Raw genomic sequence first — 19239 nt, 5'->3', positions numbered from 1 at the left:
GCTAAGAATCTAGGTTTTCAGTGAGACTGCTGAAAAACTTTTAACTCTGATCTATTGCCATCTCCTTTCTGAGAGAAGAAAGGACTTGAGGCACCATCATTTCTCCAGTCAACCTTACTAACTAATGGAGAAGTGATCTGGATTTAAGACACTTCCCTCTGCCCCAAATCCTTCTCCCCAACATTGTCTAAATTTCCATGAATCAGATATTCTTTGATATTTCTAGTTATGTAATTCTGAGATTAAAGAAGAAAGGTGAGGGTGTGAAGGGGTAACAGTAAACACACACACACACACACACACACACACACACACACACACACACACACACACAGTCTACAGTGATGATTAAATTACCAGCCTGGTTTTACAGTCTTGAAATACTTAACTCTAAAGCATGCAAAGAATAGAAATAAGAATTCCTATATGGAGAGGGCACAGAGGTAAGCAAAATGAGTTAAGTCATTTTGGGTTGCTTTAAATATGCGTAGCTAAGGACACTAGACTACTGAAAATAGGGAAGAAAGAGGTCATAAAAATTTATGTTTTTATAGACCTTAGGAGTTTACAAAGCACATATCTACCAATCATATTCCTTAATCCTCACAACAACCCTGTACTGAAACTGAGACCAGAGATATTAAGTAACTTACCCAAAGTCAAACAGGTAGTAAGTGGCAGAGCCAGGACTCGACCCGGTTCTTCTGATTCCTCCTGTGCATGTCCAGCTCCGCTGGAGCTGAAGCAGGGCAAAAAGGAGGGGGAAGTAATTGCCCAAGACCAGCCCTGCCCTCTCCCCTTCTTTCAAAGGCCAAGCAGATCCGACATTTAACTCTCTCAGTGACCCCTTTCATCAAATTCTTTCAGGATACAGCACACAGAATCTGAAAATGTTTCTCAGCCTTGGGCCCAAGAATGGCAGTAAGTAGTAAACAATGCCAGAGTATTCTGGCTGTACTTTGCCATTTATGTGAAATTTATTGGAACCTCAAAGCATAATATTTCTAATTTCAGAAAGTTAAACTTGTTTTTATAATTGGTATTACTTTAAGCAGTTTAAAAATATTTTTTCAGAGTTTCAGGTAAAACTTTGAAATTATACTATTAAAAAAATTATCTTGAAAAATGTCTAAGAACCAAATACTAAATCTAACCTTTAACCTATTCTGTGGCCTTTTTTTCTATCTAAATCATCTTCCCTCAGTGATTATTTTCATTAAAGCTATTATAATCATTAAAATGGACAGAAAAATCAGTCTTTTCATAGCCAATTTTAAGTATTTTCAACAAGTTAAAGGAAAATTTATGCATCTTCTTGAGATGTCTTTTTTGAGATGTAAATCTTATATTTATTTCTAAATTATATCTAAAATGCTTTTTTTTTGTTTTTTGTTAATCCTCACCTGAGGATACTTTTTCCATTGATTATTTTAGAAAGAATGGAAGGGAAGAAGGGAGAAGGAAGGAGAGAGAGAGAAAAACATCGATGTGAGAGAGACACATCGATGGGCTGCCTCCTGCATGCACCCCTACCAAGGCCAGGGATTGGACCTGTAACCCAAGTACGTGCCCTTCACTGGGAATCAAATCTGAGACCTTTTGGTGAGCAGCCCAATGCTCTGTGCACAGAATCATACTAGCCAGGGCTAGAATGCTTTTAATGTAACCATCTATGATTCATTTTCTATAATAAAATTTAGAGTTTCCAGTCTCTAGTTTCTTGAACAGTTCCTTAATTTTCCTTAGGGAATTATATATTTTAATTTCTCATCTTAACTAAGTTTAATGAGAATTTTTTTCTTGTTTTTGCTTATTTCCTAAGAATATGAGGATACAATTTAAGTGGACTGAGCATATGACCAGCAATTTTATCATTTCTAGATCTTTTTGTAATCAGTTCCAATATTTCTCAGTCTCTAATAGTCTTTCCACTTATGAGAACTACTATCAATAGGGCCAAGTGCTAAGTAAGCATTAACACTAATCAGGGCATATAAAAGATCAAGCAGAATATCAACTTATTTCTACCAAAAGCTTTTAGAGGCTTTTAGAGTTCTGAACTTTAAAAGATGCTCTGTTTAACCAGACTTCATTTAAGCATTCATTCTATCTGGGGTGGGACATGTCTAACTATAGCTAAAAGCCTATTGAAAACTTTACAACGAATAGAAGGTAAACTGACAAAAAATAAAATCAAATAAAAGAGAAAAAGGAAAAAGAAAAGCAACCTAGATAATAAGAAGAAAGGCAGAGAAGGGGGGAAAAATAGAAGAAAGAGTTTACCTAGAACAGATAAAGATTTTTGAATAAGGACTAATACAAACTTTTGATATGTCTCCCTTTTCCCTTTAAGATTTTAATTCTATATTTAAAAAATCTAATTAAGTCTACATTCTTTAGGTACTGATGTTCAAATTCAGGAATACCTAATAATAAAATTTACATTATCTGATCACCTTAGGAAGAAACAATATATTAGTGTACTTTCCCCCACATTATTTAAGGATTATTTACTTAAATCTTTTCAAGATAAAATGCTCTTTATATTCTTGTAAATAACTCATCAAATGGTACAAAAAATGGTTACCAACATTTAAAAAAATACAAGTCCATAAATGTTAGAATATGTGCCATACAGAAAAGGAATTAAATTGACTTCTAATATTGTACTTTGTATAATAAGCTTGTTGTTAAGTGTAACCAAAATGCTTTACCCTAATTTCCTAATCACATGATCTGGGGAAAATGAGCATACTTTAGGCAAGACAAAAATGCCAATAAAAGGTTGTTAAAGTTAATACTAGTTTTGAAAAGTCAATGTTAGCCTTTCCCACTTACTTCCCTCACACTATCACATTCACTCAACATGCATAATAAAACTGTATCAAAAAGCTCACCAACAATAGTTCCCAGACTGGAACCACCACAGTCTCATGGAGGCCTTATTGATAAGGATTAGGTGGTTTCTAGAAGGAAGAAAATATATCTTCTACTTCTCTTATATCCTTTTAATTCCTTGGGTATATAGGCCAATCTATTTTCCAAAGTAGCTTTGTTACAAAAAGCTTTAAAAAATATCTGTTGAAAAACTATCATATTAAACTGCCATACTAGAGTTTGCTATCTGAAGAACTCTTCAGTACTAATGGTGACCACCAGGACTACATCTATCATTCATTAATTACTGACCCTCTTCCACTGTTTCTGCTACCAAACCAGTTCATGTGCTCACTTAAAATTCTGATTCTCTCAAGCACTAAAAGAGATGGTACTTATAGTATTTATCTACTGCTTATTTAGAGAGCTTCTTTGTACTTTCACTGGCTATTATCCAGCCATAAATTCTGCCCGTGTTTATAATTATAAGTGTTTGGAGAGGACATGCTTCTTAAAATAAGAATGTTTTCCCCCTCCAGAATTCTCAAGTAAACTCCAGAATTAGATCCAAGATTATCAATTCATTTGACTTAACAACTGTTAAGTCACATAACAACTTTTATTTTGCCAGGAAAACAAGAACAGGAGATCCAGAGAAGGTAAGTATAGGAATTTGTTTTCTAGGAGATCTTTAACAAATTAAAATAAGGCTCAGAATACACTAGTCTATTAATAAAAGAGCTAATGATGAAATAAAATAGTATTTTTGGTCTTCTCGGAGTTTTTTTCCTCATTTAAGAATGCCCACATACCCAGAAGAATTAACTTGCTTTGATACTTTCTTTTGATTTAGTAGTCAATGCCAGCTTAATAGAAAAAGGGATTTCAGATTTTGTCTTAGACTAGATTATTGGAGCATAACAACTACAAAACCACAAATGATGAAAATGTCTTATTGCTGGACCATATAAATACCCTGTGGGTTATGAGGTGAGAATTTCAGAAGAGGGCAGCAATATTATAAAAGCTATGATGGGAGTCTTCATAAAGGCCTATTTCTAAAAGTTAATACATACAAAGTTTCCAGAATTAGAGTTAAGTTAAAATGAAAAGACTAGTGAGTTGTGTATAATGACATGTAAGATAAAATCTTAATTTTATGTTTCTGTAATAAAACACTATTACTAGTAGCAAAAGTTCTCAGAAGGGACATTAAATTTCAGGAATATATTTTGTCCTCTATTCACAGAAAGGTAAAGACTCTTGGGACATGTTTGATGAGAAATTAACTTCATATACTAGTATTTAGTCTCTATTTATAACATAAAAGACATTATTATGTCATTAATAAGAAGTTTGGAACATCTAAAACTATATATTTTACAGATAAATCTTCACCCTATTTTAAAGATGGAACATTTGAAAACTAGAAAGAAGATAGATAAGACTTTCTGAAGTACCCCTGGTAGATTTTCTATAACAGGTTCTATATAGGAAAAAAAAAAAAAAAAAGAGTTCCATGAACAAATAAGTCTGTGAAGCAATATACACTATATATCTCTCTCAGAGATTTAAAATACATATTAATCTATTTCTGGAATCAAAAGCATACTTAACTTTTTTAACCAAGCATTTTTCAAAATGTTCTCAGAAGACTTTACAAAGCCCTGAGCTAGATAGACAAGGCATGGAAAAATATGTCCAAAAAAGTAATGATTTTTATATTCTTATGATGATCAAAGCTGCTTAACTGTAACCTCTTTGTTATGTTAACTCTTGATAAACTATATGTGTGTTGTTGCTTTTTAAGGCAAATAAAATGTACTCACTGTTGCAGCACTTCCTTCCCTTCTGAATGGAGCTCTCAGCCAATGACAGGCCACTAAGGGAGTTTTTCAAGCCAAGGTGTAAAACTCTTCCCAGTAATTTCCAAGTTTAATGGAATTGTAAGTTCTGTAACATCAGAATGTTTCTCACAAGGAGACAGGCCAACTCCACTCTTTTCCTAGAGGAGTGATAGTGAAGCCTACTGCACATTATTCTAGAATAAATAGCATAGGTCCAATAAAGTTCAGGAAATTAGGATCAGTAGGAAGGGTAGTCCATATACATCAAGAGATGTCACCCACTAGAGGTAAAAAGAAAATGAAGCAAAAAAAAAAAACAAAACAAAAACCACACACACAAAAAAAAGCCCCACAATGATGTTCAGGAAATAGAATAAAAACAGAGAGAGATAACTAATAAATAAGATGACAGAAAGTATGAATATAGAAAAATAGTACTAAATATAGACACACAGATGACCATGTAAGATTAAAAAGGAGAATGGACAACTATGGTATGCAATCAAATTTTAGTCCTTCACCAACAAGGTTCACAATCCCCGACTTTAGGAAAGGGAAAGTGGGACCTGAAAGGAAATAAAATCTATCATGCAATAAGCAACGTTATTTTTCTGCTTTTTCGGGTGCAGATGGAAGAGGCTCAGAAATTCACTAGAAACTAATAGAGAGTTGTTTTTTTTTGTTTGTTTGTTTTTTTAATTTAAGAAGGCTGCCTCTTCAGATTTATACAAACATTTAAAATATATTGACATGAGTGTCTAGTCAAGGCACATACCCAATATAAAATTAACTTCTTTGGGAACAGAGAAATAATCAAAACAAAAATATTCCTCAGATTCATTTGTCTTACTACTTTATTTCCTATGCAATGAGTATATTAGCAAGTCTATGCATATATATATGCAAAGGAATGGTAAAATTCAGTGCAGTTTGAAATTATAGCTTTATAAGTCCTGGTAAGTAAAGTAAATGAAAAAACAAAGTTTACACTTAGAAGAGAACAAACCCTGGGTCTGTTGAATCAAGATGTCAATGGGAAAAATAAGCTCACCTAACAATCCAGCCCCCTTTGGCTGTAGATCTCAGCCATGATTCCTCCTTAACACTACTTCGAAAGAAAAATCAAAATCATATAATATTCAGCATAATCTAAAGCATCATGAATTTACTTCTTAATTAATCAACACCGTAATATAGGAGTCCATACGTTAGGCTGACATTAGTAAAGGGAAGGCTTAGAAGATAAAAGTTAGCATAATAGCTCTGGTATTATTCATGTATTAAAAAATGCTGTGAATTTTTCATACAGTTATGCTAACTTGATCTTAATATTAAATTAATTTAAGACTTATTCTAATATACAGTTCCTTTGAATAGGTTATAATATATTAAGTTATCAGGTACCAAAATTCAGGCAATACTTTTGTACAGGTCCTAAAATAGCATATTATTCTCATACTATTAACTGAAGTGGTAAAATAAAATGTCTCTATTGAATAATGTAGTCAGCTCAAAACTAGAGCTCTAGATTTTGATAATAATGTTAGTTTTAGTTATCACAAACTGAATTTGGGCTTAGGAGGTAGATATGAACAGTATTTAAGCAGACACATCTATATATATGGCATGCATTTAGGAACAAATAATTTTTCCCTCTTATGTCAGCAGCTTTCATATCTCCTTTTGTATAAAATTCTTTTGTGTAATTCACAATCTCCTGTGGGAATTTGAAAATCCTTTGTGTGATTCATAACCTCCTGTGGGAATTGTTAAAATGCTTTGTGTAATTTATAACCTCCTGTGGGAATTGTGAAAGTCTGAGTAATAAATGAAGAAATAAACAAACCACATCAAATACAACCAAATTTATTAAAACAAAGTTAAGATATTGCATGAAAGCCCCCAAATTCGACTGTCCATAATTTGAAAAGTATGTTTTAAATGGGGCTAACCAGCTGTATAGTTTCATTCTAATTTATTTTGTATTTATAATGCAAAAGAAAATCAGCAATGCACATATGGCCATTCTTGAAAGAAAAGTCTCCAAAAATATGTATGGTAGAAGAAAATGTATTTCAGTGACCTTAATCAAATTGTGTTTCTTTTTAAAAAATTATATATATATATATATATATATATGTGTGTGTGTGTGTGTGTGTGTGTGTGTGTGTAATTTCAGAGAGAGAAAGGGAGAGATAGAAACATCAATGATGAGAAAGAATCACTGATCAGCTGCCTCCTGCACACCTCACACTGGGGATGATGCCTGCAACCCAGGCATGTGCCCAGACTGGGAATCCAACTGCGACCTCCTGGTCACCACTCAACCACTGAGCCAGCTGGGCTCAAATTGTTTTTTAATGTAGAAATTTAAATATGGTAAATTATATCCACTAATTAATTTAAGAATTTGTCATCTAGAATGAAAAACTTTCTGAAATAGGTAATTGTACTTTTTACTGGATATTAATTGGCAGAACTTCACTATCACATAATTATAATTTTCCTATGAAGTTAATGGTTTCTATAACAATTGTTTTCTTTTTAATATCTATTATGATCTTTTGATATCAAATACAAACTAGATAAAGTATAATTTTATCATTATGTCATTAAAATTACTTATATGACCTTGTCCTCCTAATACATTTAGTATTCATTTTAACTCATTTTTTCTGTATTATAACTCTCAATCTCCTTCCTCAGTAAATAGGTTAGGATTTTTTTGTTTGTTTGTTTCTACATTTTTTTAAATATTTTTACTAGTGGTAGAACAATTTATGGATTTTTATGAATATCTGAATTTGAAAAGGTAACTTCCAAATGTGCTTCCTAGGATGTCATTATAAAATAAATTTTATACAAAGTTACTTCAAAAGTAAAACTTAAGATTGTTAGTTATTTTCTTAAAGTATGCTAATACTGAAATATATATTATAATTATTTTTAAAAATCAAAAACCTCCTAAAGACAAATTTTATTTTTTAAATAGATAAAAAGAACTTTTTAAGTAGATAAAATTCATTAAATAACAGTTTCTACTTTCTCATTAATTTTATCTTTAAACTAAGGTGGAATAAATAAAGACCTAAACACTATTTAAATGAAAACTTCAGTAAACAAGATTTTCACCATTTGTATTTTGTTTTAAATTCTCTAAAAGTATAAATCAAGACTCTCATGAGATACTTACTAATAAGTGTGCTTTACATAACCATATCTGGGACTTTCTTCTTACTTTGTGCAGTGGGCAGGAATTGTGTGTTTTGCCTATAAATATTCATCCCTGACCTAGACTAGTGCTTGGCACCTAATAGGTGTGCAATGAATATTTGTTGAATAAATGAATAACTTACAGAAAATAGTTAAGATAGAATAATCATCTAAAAGACAGTAACAATCATCTATCACTTTCCAGCACTCCTGTCCATATTGTGCATGCTAAAGTATTAGAACAGCCATTACCTATACAATATTTTTTCTAGTTAAAACAACAGCCAAACAATGATAATTTCCTGATACCAAGAAGCAAATATTATGAACTTTTAAAAAGAAAGTTTAGAAACTAGTATGTTCTAAAAACATTTTTTGGATATAAGTTGCAATGGAACTCAAGTCATAAATATACTTGGAGAATCAGGACTTGACAGTGTTTTTTCAGGTTTAGAAAAGCAATTCAGAAGCAACAACACTGTAAAACACAAAAGATTTGTCTGAGCAGCAGCACCAGGGTATTTTCAGTAATTCCAAATTGCCTGTGGCATCTTTTTACTGGTTTTCTGGTATTAGTTTTAGAGTTAAAAGGAACCAATTTGGAGGGGACTGCAGGGAAGATAAATAGGAGGTTTTCTTTGCCCCTACTGTTTTCTCATACAATGGTCAGAAGTATAAAATAAGACACAGTATGGTTTTCTCCCTATATAATTTTCCAGATAAAATGAGACTCCTAGTGTTTCAACTACTTTAATAAAATAAGGAAAATCCTACAATGTTTAAAGACCATTGAAAAAAATTTAGAGTATTTATTCAGTTAAGAATGAGCTGTGAATCTCACATTATTTATGATAATTAGAGAGTTCACTATAACAAAGATACTAAATTTAAGACAGAATTTTTTTGATACTTAAAAGAACCAGGTGAAATCTAGGTAGAATAATAGAATAAAAAAAATTAAAATGACTTACCAAAAGGTTTAGTAAATAATTTTAGAGGAAATAAAGTATTCAATCATAATCAGAAGATAAATTTTTGCCAACTAAAATATAATCACTGAGTATGTTCTGGAAATAAAAGGGTGTATCCAGATGGAAAGGGAAAACAGACATTTGGTCTACAGACAGAATTAAGGCAAATAATTCCTAAACTTCATGAGAAAAATATTAACATTTAGATTTAAACTACTAACTAGATTTTTATTTTTATTTTCCATACAAGGGACTATTAACTTAGTCAATGAGTCTCTTAATATTTCATGCTTTTTATTTAATGATTTATCTGTATACCGTTAAGAGAAAATACAGGCAACTGATTTCTATAAAGGCTTTTGGCTTATGTACAGGCTTTTTGAGTTGTTTTTCTGCAAACTATAAAAAATAATCTTCAAACCATAATCATTGCTACACTCAGGAAAACAGGTTTTCCAAAATCTTCTGCAAATAGCAAACATAATCCTTAATAAAAGGTATCATTTCACAATTAAAAATTGTAACGCACATATATAGTGCAAGAGTTAAAAGATAAAAAATTACACAATCCATTGTGTGAATGAATATTTGTGCTAAGGCTTCTAACATCTTCGCTGTACTTTTACAGCCCTTTAATTTTTCTAATATGACTTACCAATTAGAGTTACCTTGTTATTGGCATAGTGTATGTTTTGTTTTGATTAACTTAAAACTTGTTACAATTTCCCAGTTACAAAAAAAGTGTTCATACACCCCAACATTAATACTCTCAGAGTTTAAGAGAATTCTACACTAACTCTACATTAAACATATTGACAGTCACATAACTTTTTCTTAGGGGCTTTTAATGTATTTTTTAAAATGGAGATGGATGAAGATATGTTAAGCTGGTGGCTTCTATATATCAAGAATAAGTCAATTATCCATGCAGATAAAGAAGAAAGGATGATATTATTTTCAATAATGATGTTCATGATCCAAAAATATTTGTTATATTAAGTTTTGCAAAATCATAAAACATCAACAATCACTTGATTATTTGTAAGTAGGAGAAAAGAAACACCAGAATCTCCAAAAGATTTAGTGAGTCTATCCTGTTTCTTTCTAAAAAAACATTCCAAGCATCTTATAAGAAAGATTTTAAGTTGACAGCAGAAAAAGAACAGGTGAAAAAAATAGCACAACGTATATATGAGTACTCATAAAAGGGTAGGAAGAATATGAACGCATTGCTGATCAGAACAGAATCACGACATGGGCTGTGACATCTGGTAAAGTTATTGTCCAGCTAAGTTTACATAGCTCTAAAAGCAATGAGGACTATTGAGGGTAAGGGGAGGAAAAGCCACCGACTGTGGAAAGAAAATGACCACTTCAGTACCAAACACCTCTGAATGGAAGAGCTACAGTGAGGAAAGACAAATGTACTCATCACTTATGGCTACCCTGAAACAGAAAAAGGAAGTAGAGAAGAAATGAAGTAAGAAAACTACATTTCTCTTTAGGGAGGAAAGGATAAAATTAATCTCTTATTAAATCTCTAAAAAATAAAAAGAAAACTAATGTGAAGATTCTATTTTAACCTCTGACTGTAATGGCTAAACACATTTGGGAGCATACGATGAACAGCAAACCGAGACTCAAGTCCTAGAAATACAGACTCAATAAATAATTACTTTTACTATAAAAACTAGATTAAGATGTATTAATAGAAAAAAGAAATAAAAATTAATAGAAATAAAAAAATAGCCATCATATGAGAATCAACAAGGGCAAAAATTTAAGTACAACAAATTTCTCCAAGAAAGACATAAATTAGATATTGATAGTATTTCAGTTTTTTAGGGAAAAAGTGGCTAAACTTCAGAAAAAGAGAAGAAAATAATCTCTTAATCAAGCATATGAATCATTAGTAATATTACACTGTAAAATATATAATAATAAATTATCTAGAAAATAGTTTTTCTGTAATAAAAATGTAAAGAATCAAGATCCATGGCCCAAAACATGATTACGGCTACAAGGTTTTTTTGTTGTTTTATTTATCTTTTTGGGGGGACAGGGAGTATGACTGAGGTTGTGTCAGAAAAAATGTAAAAAAAAGGACTAAAACTAAAAGCAGTTCATGAGAAAACAACATGTGCTTCAATGATGATGGCTACTGTCTAGATGATATAATTTTCTAGTATATTTTGATAATGTAGGGAAATAGCAACAAATTAGGCTTCTAAAGATAAGTTTATTAACAGCTACCCACAAATTGGAGAAAAGAAATAAAATTTATGAAGTTATCAAACTAATTTTAATATGTCTTGTCCTCCTGTTTTTGCCTAAATGTAGTTGAGAATCTATGTACATAAAGTCACATAAATCCTGAATAAAATGGACTCCATGAGGACAGTGCATTCTAAATTACATCATCAAACTTATCACAGAGCTTTGACATAACATTTAGAAACAAAAGTAATCAAATAATTATTAAACAGATATTCATAGTTAATCTGTACATATACATACATAAACATATGTGTAGTAAATGCAGTGAAACTCATATATACTTTTAAGTATATTTCTTAATTTTACATGTAACTAAAATAATAAAGAATATACATGTATCCAACAGAAATTTAAATGTGACAACTGCTGGACATAATTTAGTCAAATTTAAAGTAACAAAATATGCATAAAAAACTAATTTTACATATACACATTTTTAGTAAACAAAAATAAGGGCACCTATTTTTAAAGAATAATATAACAAAGCATTATACAAAAAAAGTAATTGCAATGCTTTCATTTTTATTGTAGTTCAGTGTAATTATTAAATTAAAATCGTTCTTTAGGGATGGCCAGTTTTAAGCAAACTCAAAATATTTTTCCACTGGAAAACTTTGTATGACTAGAACTAATCTTTCAAAGCTATGTATTTTCTTCAAATTAGCTTCTGTCTGTGTACAGAATTTGGATCACATACCCATGCCTCTGTTTGAATGGGCCTGATGTTGCTTAGTAGCACCTCTTCATAGTTTCCATAATCAGTGAATTTAACAACTGCTGTCATACCTGAAGAATGGAGAGCTTCAACTTCTGCTCGGTAAAACTGAGGAGAAAAAAGGAGTTTTAAATATAACAATCAACATTGTCTACAAAGGGCAATATTAGATGGAAATGTGAATAATCGAAGTGCTAGAATGCACAATTTCTTTGAAAGCTCAATCTTCTTTTGATTAATTAATATTTTGAGATAAACTGACATAGTTTTAGATGTTTAACATAGTGATTTGACATATGTATATGTAGAAAATGATCACCACAATAATTTTAATGTTCATCGCCAGTTATAGAATTTTTTTCTTTGTGATGAAAACTTTTAAGATTTATTCTCTTAGCAACTTCCAAATATGCCATATATATATTTTTTTAAATATATTTTATTGACTTTTTACAGAGAGGAAAGGAGAGGATCAGAGAGCTAGAAACATCGATGAGAGAGAAACATCGACCAGCTGCCTCTTGCACACCCCCTACCGGGGATGTGCCCGCAACCAATGCACATGCCCTTGACCGGAATCGAACCTGGGACCTTTCAGTCCGCAGACCGACGCTCTATCCACTGAGCCAAACCGGTTTCGGCAAATATGCCATATTTTAAAGAAAATAATTGTTAAAAGAATAATAAAACTTACCTTTGAATAATCATAAATTGGCTAAAAAAGATAAATTATCTCACCCATATGAATTCTGACATAACACTGAATAGTAGTAATATTTCAGGACAGAGCTCGATGGTCAGGAGAGAATATTCTCATGTCAGTGGGTATATAAAGAACTAGTGTTATGTTTTGTTGTCAGCCACTGAAGTCCTTTAACTAATATTAGTAAGATTTTTTTTTTATGTATTAATCAGAATACATAACTACTAGAGGCCTGGTGCACGAAATTTGTGCACTCGGGGGGAGGGTGTACCTCGGCCCGGCTTGTGCCCTCTGCAGTCCAGGAGCCCTCGGGGGATGTTAGGGAGTGGGCCTAAGCTGGTAGTCGGACATCCTTAGCGCTGCCACAGAGGCAGGAGAGGCTCCCACCACCGCAGCTGCACTCACCAGCTGTGAGCCTGGCTTCTTGCTGAGCAGCGCTCCCCCTGTAGGAGCACACTGACTACCAGGGGGCAGCTCCTGTGTTGAGCGTCTGCCCCTGGTGGTCAGTGTGCATCATAGCTACTGGTTGTTCTGCCGTTCGGTCGATTTGCATATTAGCCTTTTATTATATAGGATGGGGCAACTTAAAAAAACATAAACATATGACAAAATAAATACAAAGAAAAAGGTTCATTGCTGCTGACATCACAGGCAGCTGAGGGGAAGTAGGAATGTCAGGCAGGGAGTAAGCACATCATTCATATCCAGGCGTTATAGGATTGAGACACTGCAAGACCAGATACCTTTATTTTATCAGTTTACTCAGTTTTACTTGGCTCTGGGAACTAATGCTCATTAACAACCTCTCAAGCAACTAATTTACATAACAAGTACAATTTTAAAATTTACCTGTTATGGTAACAAAGGAGTAGGTCACTAATTGGTCAACCCATTCAGGACATAAATTATAGGTCGGAATGTTGCTTAGTAAACATGAAAAATTATTTTCTCTTAAGGAATAATTTCTTTAAACTAGGTTAGTTGGACACTCTACTATAACACTGTCTATTCTTAACAGTATCTCTTAGTAGGCTCACCAGAATCAGAAAATGCTAAAGGCAACAGAAATTCTTATTTTTCATATCCTTCTAAAATATGACTTATCAGGAAAGAATCTATTTTTCTGAGTAACTAGTATACTTCATACTACAAAGGTTATTAAGTTAATCCATGGTGCTTCCTTCCCAAGTCTGGATGCTAAGAAATTTAGAGACATCATGTGGGGATTTCCCAAATCTTGGAGTTCTGATATACATTCACATCTCTCCATCCCTCTTTTATATCTTTAGCCTCATACTTCAGTGTTTTGTGAATTGTTGTGAGTATTTTTGGACCTATGCTTCAATTGTAAGCTTCTCAGATAATTAGGTAAGTTCAACAAACAATGAGTCACAATATAGCCTAGGAAAACAAATAAGTTGACATCTTTTTAGAACTTAACACTTTCATAAAGGCAACTCGTGTAAAAAGTGACTTCTATATAATGTAGAAAGCACTGTAATAAAGGTGTAGTGATATGGCATTTGATAAAGCTAAGGAGTTTGGGAAGAGCTTCTTGGGAAGACGACAATTAATATAGTCTTTAAGGCAGAAGAGGGTTTAGCCAAGTAAAGAACTGAGAAGGGTATTTGTTTCAGGGAAGGTCACAGACATAAAACATGAAGATGAGGGCAAAAAACTATAAAGAGTTTAAAATTAATTATGGCATGATGTGAGAAAAAGGGTAAACCAATAGGAAATTAGACAGGACAAGAATGCAAGAGCCAACTGACTAAGGCTCTACATGCATATTAGAATATGTATTTATTTTACAGGTAAAAGATTTAAACTAGGAAAAATGATATGTTCTAAGCCCAAAAGCACAGTGGTGGCAGTTTCGATGACAAGTGTAAGAGGAATAAAGTTTAAGGCACCCTAGCTGGTTTGGCTCAGTGGACAGAGCATCAGCATGTGGAGTGAAGGGTCCCGAGTTTGATTCCGGTTAAGGGCACATGCCCAGGTTGCAGGCTCGATCCCCAGTAGGGGGCATGCAGGAGGCAGCCAATCAATGATTCTCTCTCATCATTGATGTTTCTATCTCTCCCTCTCCCTTCCTCTCTGAGATCAATAAAAATATATTAACCAAAAAATGTTTAAGGCAAGGAGACCAGTTTGGAGGTGGTTCGAGTATTCCAGTTGAGAGGGCAAAAAGCACTGAACTAGCTATGACAGTTTAGAGGAAGAATTGTCCCAGATTCTAAAATCCTTCAAAGCAAATAAAACTTGAGAGAAGGCAAGATATTGGGAATACTTTTTAAAATATTAATTATACTAATTGATCAATCAGCTCCAAAACATCATTGTAATGCAATTAAGATTATGATTTCTTAAAAGCTAATGGTTTTCTTAAATCTTCACCTTGGTCTCTGGTTAGAAAATTAGAAAGTTGCATATTCTTGACAAGACATTTAAAAGCTATCTCGCCCAGCCTATGTGGCTCAGTGGTTGAGTGTTGACCTATGATCCAGGAGGTCATGGTTCAATTCCCAGTCAGGACATATGCCTGGTTGTAGGCTTGATCCCCAGCAGGGAGTGTGCAGGCGGAAGCCCATCAATGATTCTCTCTCATCATCGATGTTTCTACCTCTCTCACCTTCCTTTCTGAAATCAATAAAAACATTTTTAAAAAAATAAAAGCTATCTCTTAAATTAGGTGGTTTCAGAATATAACTAATCCCATCTCTTTCAGAGGGTAAATATTGTTTATCTCATTTGTTTAATTGTATAATCTATATAGAGCCCACAGTCCCTCACTCTAAACTGAAAGGATATATCCAATTAAAATCAAAGTAGTCACTTTAAAAGAGCATCCAATAATTCTAAGAATACTCTAAAAGTTGAAAACAATTGGGAATTATTAGGTGGTGTCTTTCAGAAGGTAGTATTTGAAGTCATATAAGTAATAACACAGCCAGAACTATTTGATCTATCCCAAGTACCTGACACTTAGCAGCCATTCAATTATGGTTTGTTGAATACTCAATATTTGCTAAAGAACTTGCCTACTAAGTCTAATATCTCAATATCTGTAGGTCTTTTTATTTTTCTCTGTTGCTTTGTTTCTGGTTTATCATATTCTCTCTCCCTTTCTCTTTCTCCTTCCTCTCTCTCTCTCTCTCTCTCTCTCTCTCTCTCTTTGGCTCATAATTTTTTATAGGATGCCAGGCATTGCAGGTAAAATATTCAAAAGATTCTAGGAAATGTATATCCCCCCCCACACACACACACACACAAAAGAGGATTAGATTTTCTTTTGGCAGGCAGACAGAGTGCAAGCAGACATCCTTGATTCTGTAAAGCAAGCATGTGAAACTCGAGGCCCACGGGCTGCATGTGGCCCACAACGAATATTTTTGCGGCCCAGCCAATATAACGGTATGTAAGAAACATTTTAATAAAAATTTTGTACCTTAATTTTTACAATATACTGTTATACATAATTATTAATAACAAGCTATAATGCTCACTAATAACTGATTACTATAATCGTGTTGCATTCATTTCCCTTACATGCCTTATATGCAGGCGCACCATTTCTCTCCACTAATACTAGCAGCAAATATTTTAGCAGCCACATCATTAGTCTTGGACTGACTTGTTTGGTGTGCGCAACAGGAAATATTCTGCTTTTGGAGAAAAGAAAAATAGGTTTATTTGCGTTATGCTTATTAATTTGTGCAGTTATTCAGTGTCTGGTAAGTTAATGTTCAAGAAAAAATATTAATTTTTATTAAAATGTTCTATTATGCAATTACTCATTTCAGCCCTTTGTAATTCAGCATGTCTCTATCAAAATAAACCTATGTTTCTATGAAAATTAAAACTGTTGTTTTTTTGCGGCCCACATAAACTTAAACCTTGTTTATTTGGCCCATGTTAGCCTTTGAGTTTGACATGCTTGCTGTAAAGGGCTGGTTTTAGGCTTTGTAATGGCTTGTTTGTAGTAGTTTTTTACTTACTACTAGGGCATGATCCCTGTGAGATTTTAGCCTTTCAAACCTTATCTGACTTGAACTCCAATAACTTACCTCCTCTGCTTGTAGAAGTCAACAACAACTCCACACTATCCAATATAGAAAAAACATTTTTCCATCTTCATCTTAACAGAAGCACCTGACACAAGGTCTACTCTAAGGTAGACACTAAGCTCTACAAACCAACACTGATTTCTAACTACTTCACCTTTTCTTGCCCCTGCATAAGGGAGAAACAGGTAAATATTAAGTAATCCCTCATTACCCAAATCAAACAGTTCCTGTATTTTGGAAAGTGAGTGGTCTGAGTTGAAAGAATAGTCTGAATAGTACTTGCTTTCCAAGCCTTCCTAATAGCCAGGAAGTAGCCATGTAAAATGAGCTTGTCTGTTGATATTTCTGGGAAGGCTTTTGCTTTAGCAGAAACACACACACACACACAACATAGCTAGTGCTGTCTCCTCCTTTTGACCTTGAATAAAAACTTGGCAGTAGCCAAAACCTGTTTGGCTCAGTGGATAGAGTGTCAGTCTGCGGACTGAAGGGTCCCAGGTTCGATTCCGGTCAAGGGCATGTACATTGGTTGCGGGCACATCCCCGGTGGGGGGTGTGCAGGAGGCAGCTGGTCAATGTTTCTCTCTCATCGATGTTTCTAGCTCTCTATCCCTCTCCCTTCCTCTCTGTAAAAAATCAATAAAATATATTTTTAAAAAAACAAAAAAAAAACTTGGCAGTAGAGATGCTGCTTCTATATTAGCATCATCCCACATGCAAACAACAACTATGCCACCTGGTTATACCACCCTGTACTCTCCTTGCTGGAATCATCAGGTAACACCTAACACCTGTTTATGCCTCATCACTCATTGAACACCACAGGACCTGGTTCCCTACAGCATCTTTTTTTTCTGTATGTGTGTGTGTTTTCTTTTAGAGAGAGAGAAAAGGAGAGGGAGAGAGAGAGAAACATTGATGAAAGAGACAAACACTGATTGCTTGCCTCCTGTATGCAACCTGTCTGGGGATCAAACTCACAACGTGGATATGTGCCCTGACTGGGAATTGAATTGGTGACCTTTAGGTGCACCAGATTACGCTCAACTAACTGAGCCACACTGGCCAGGGCTATAGCATCTTTTTAAAGGATCCATCCATACTTCCTAGCCTGAATTTGAATTCCTTGAAATCTTCAGTTAACTTTACTTCCACCACTTATTTTAGTCACACACACACTCCCATGGGCACATCCTTACTTTATCAACTGAAAGTACTCAACTTATGAAATATTTACTTCAAATATTTTTTTTCTTTGACCTGATCCTCACATCTATGCATGTCCCTGTCACTATAACTCCCTTACCTCAGTTTTAATTACCTTGCTGATAGCACCAGTCCTCTAACCACTCTACTTTTTTCCTATATAAGTGCCCCATTCAAAATTAACTAATTAACAGAGTCAACAAATAATTATTAAATTCCTACATTGTGGGAAAAGCAGGGATACAGAAAAAGAAAACTAGACAAAACCCTGCCTTTAAGGAATTTAAAATTATGATAGGGGAGAGCTATCAATCCAGTAACCAAAATAAATAAATAAATAAATTTACAAATTCTAGTAACTTAAAGAAAGTGCATAAGACACTGACTGAGAAAGACAAGAATGTGGGAGAAGAGATCAGGTTAAAGAAGGCTTCCTTTAGGAAGTGATGTTTGAGCCCAGCCCTCAAGGATAAGAAGAGTAGTTGGTAGAAAATGTTGGGCAGAAGGCAAATATGTGCAAAGGTCCTTTTCTCAAAAGGGTCCTTCTGGCCTCTTCATCTTCCTGTTCTGACTGTGTGGTCTTCTCCCTCTCAGCCAGGCTCTTTTAGCTAATCCACTGTATTCCTTCTTGACCTCATCTTCTGTATTTCCCTTCTCCTTTCTCCACAATTTCCCTCTTTTCTTTTTAGTCAGCATGTAATATAGAACAAAAGAATGTTTAATTTATTTGGTTTAATAAGTATTATATTATTTATTATCAGATAAATAATTAACTATTCTCTTAATTTTTTAAAAAAGCAGTCTGTGCAAATTTTCTTTAAGTTAGATGAAATCTGCAGAATTTAACCCTGGGCCACTCAAATGATTTTCTTCCTTGTGAATTAGTATAATCTCATTAGAAAGAACAGCAAACATTAACAGTTCAGTTGATGGCAAGTGAAGTCATTTCTCAACTGTACTTAATCATTTTTACAATACTATTCTAATACACAAGCTACAATAAAATATAATATAATAAAATCTATGGGACTCATTCTCCCTAATCATTCATAAAAAAACAATAAATATAATAAATATTTTATTTATCCTGTTATAAATTATACTAGAAGTCCGATGCATGAAGATTCGTGCTAGAATGGGCCTTCCTTTCCCTGGCTAGCCGGCACCACCTTTCCACTCCAGCCCAGCCCTGGAGCCGCCTCTTTCCGCTCTGGCCCCACCTTCCCATGCTGCTCAGAGGCCCTGAGAAACCAAGGGTGGGGCAGAACAACTGTATCGTCACCACAGCGACGAGGAAAGTGTCCTGCCCACCCCTCAGCGCCTGTGTATGCAAATTAACCACCATTTTTGTTGGTTTGATATG

At 33.7% G+C, this 19239-nt stretch overlaps 1 protein-coding gene across 1 annotated transcript in view; it reads right to left on the bottom strand.

Annotated features, from left to right (window-relative positions):
* The window catches only part of TDRD3 (tudor domain containing 3), a 203917-nt gene that overhangs the window by 25149 nt on the left and 159529 nt on the right, over positions 1 to 19239 (bottom strand). The window contains exon 12 of the mRNA XM_008145523.3: positions 11883 to 12008. Coding sequence (XP_008143745.3) covers positions 11883 to 12008 — 126 coding nt within the window. The remainder of the gene's footprint in view (positions 1 to 11882; positions 12009 to 19239) is intronic.

This window comes from Eptesicus fuscus, chromosome 8 (genome assembly GCF_027574615.1).
Source record: "Eptesicus fuscus isolate TK198812 chromosome 8, DD_ASM_mEF_20220401, whole genome shotgun sequence".
Taxonomy (NCBI): Eukaryota; Metazoa; Chordata; class Mammalia; order Chiroptera; family Vespertilionidae; genus Eptesicus; species Eptesicus fuscus.
The sequence above is the reverse complement of the archived record's forward strand: the minus strand, read 5'-3'. Positions and strand labels throughout refer to the sequence as shown.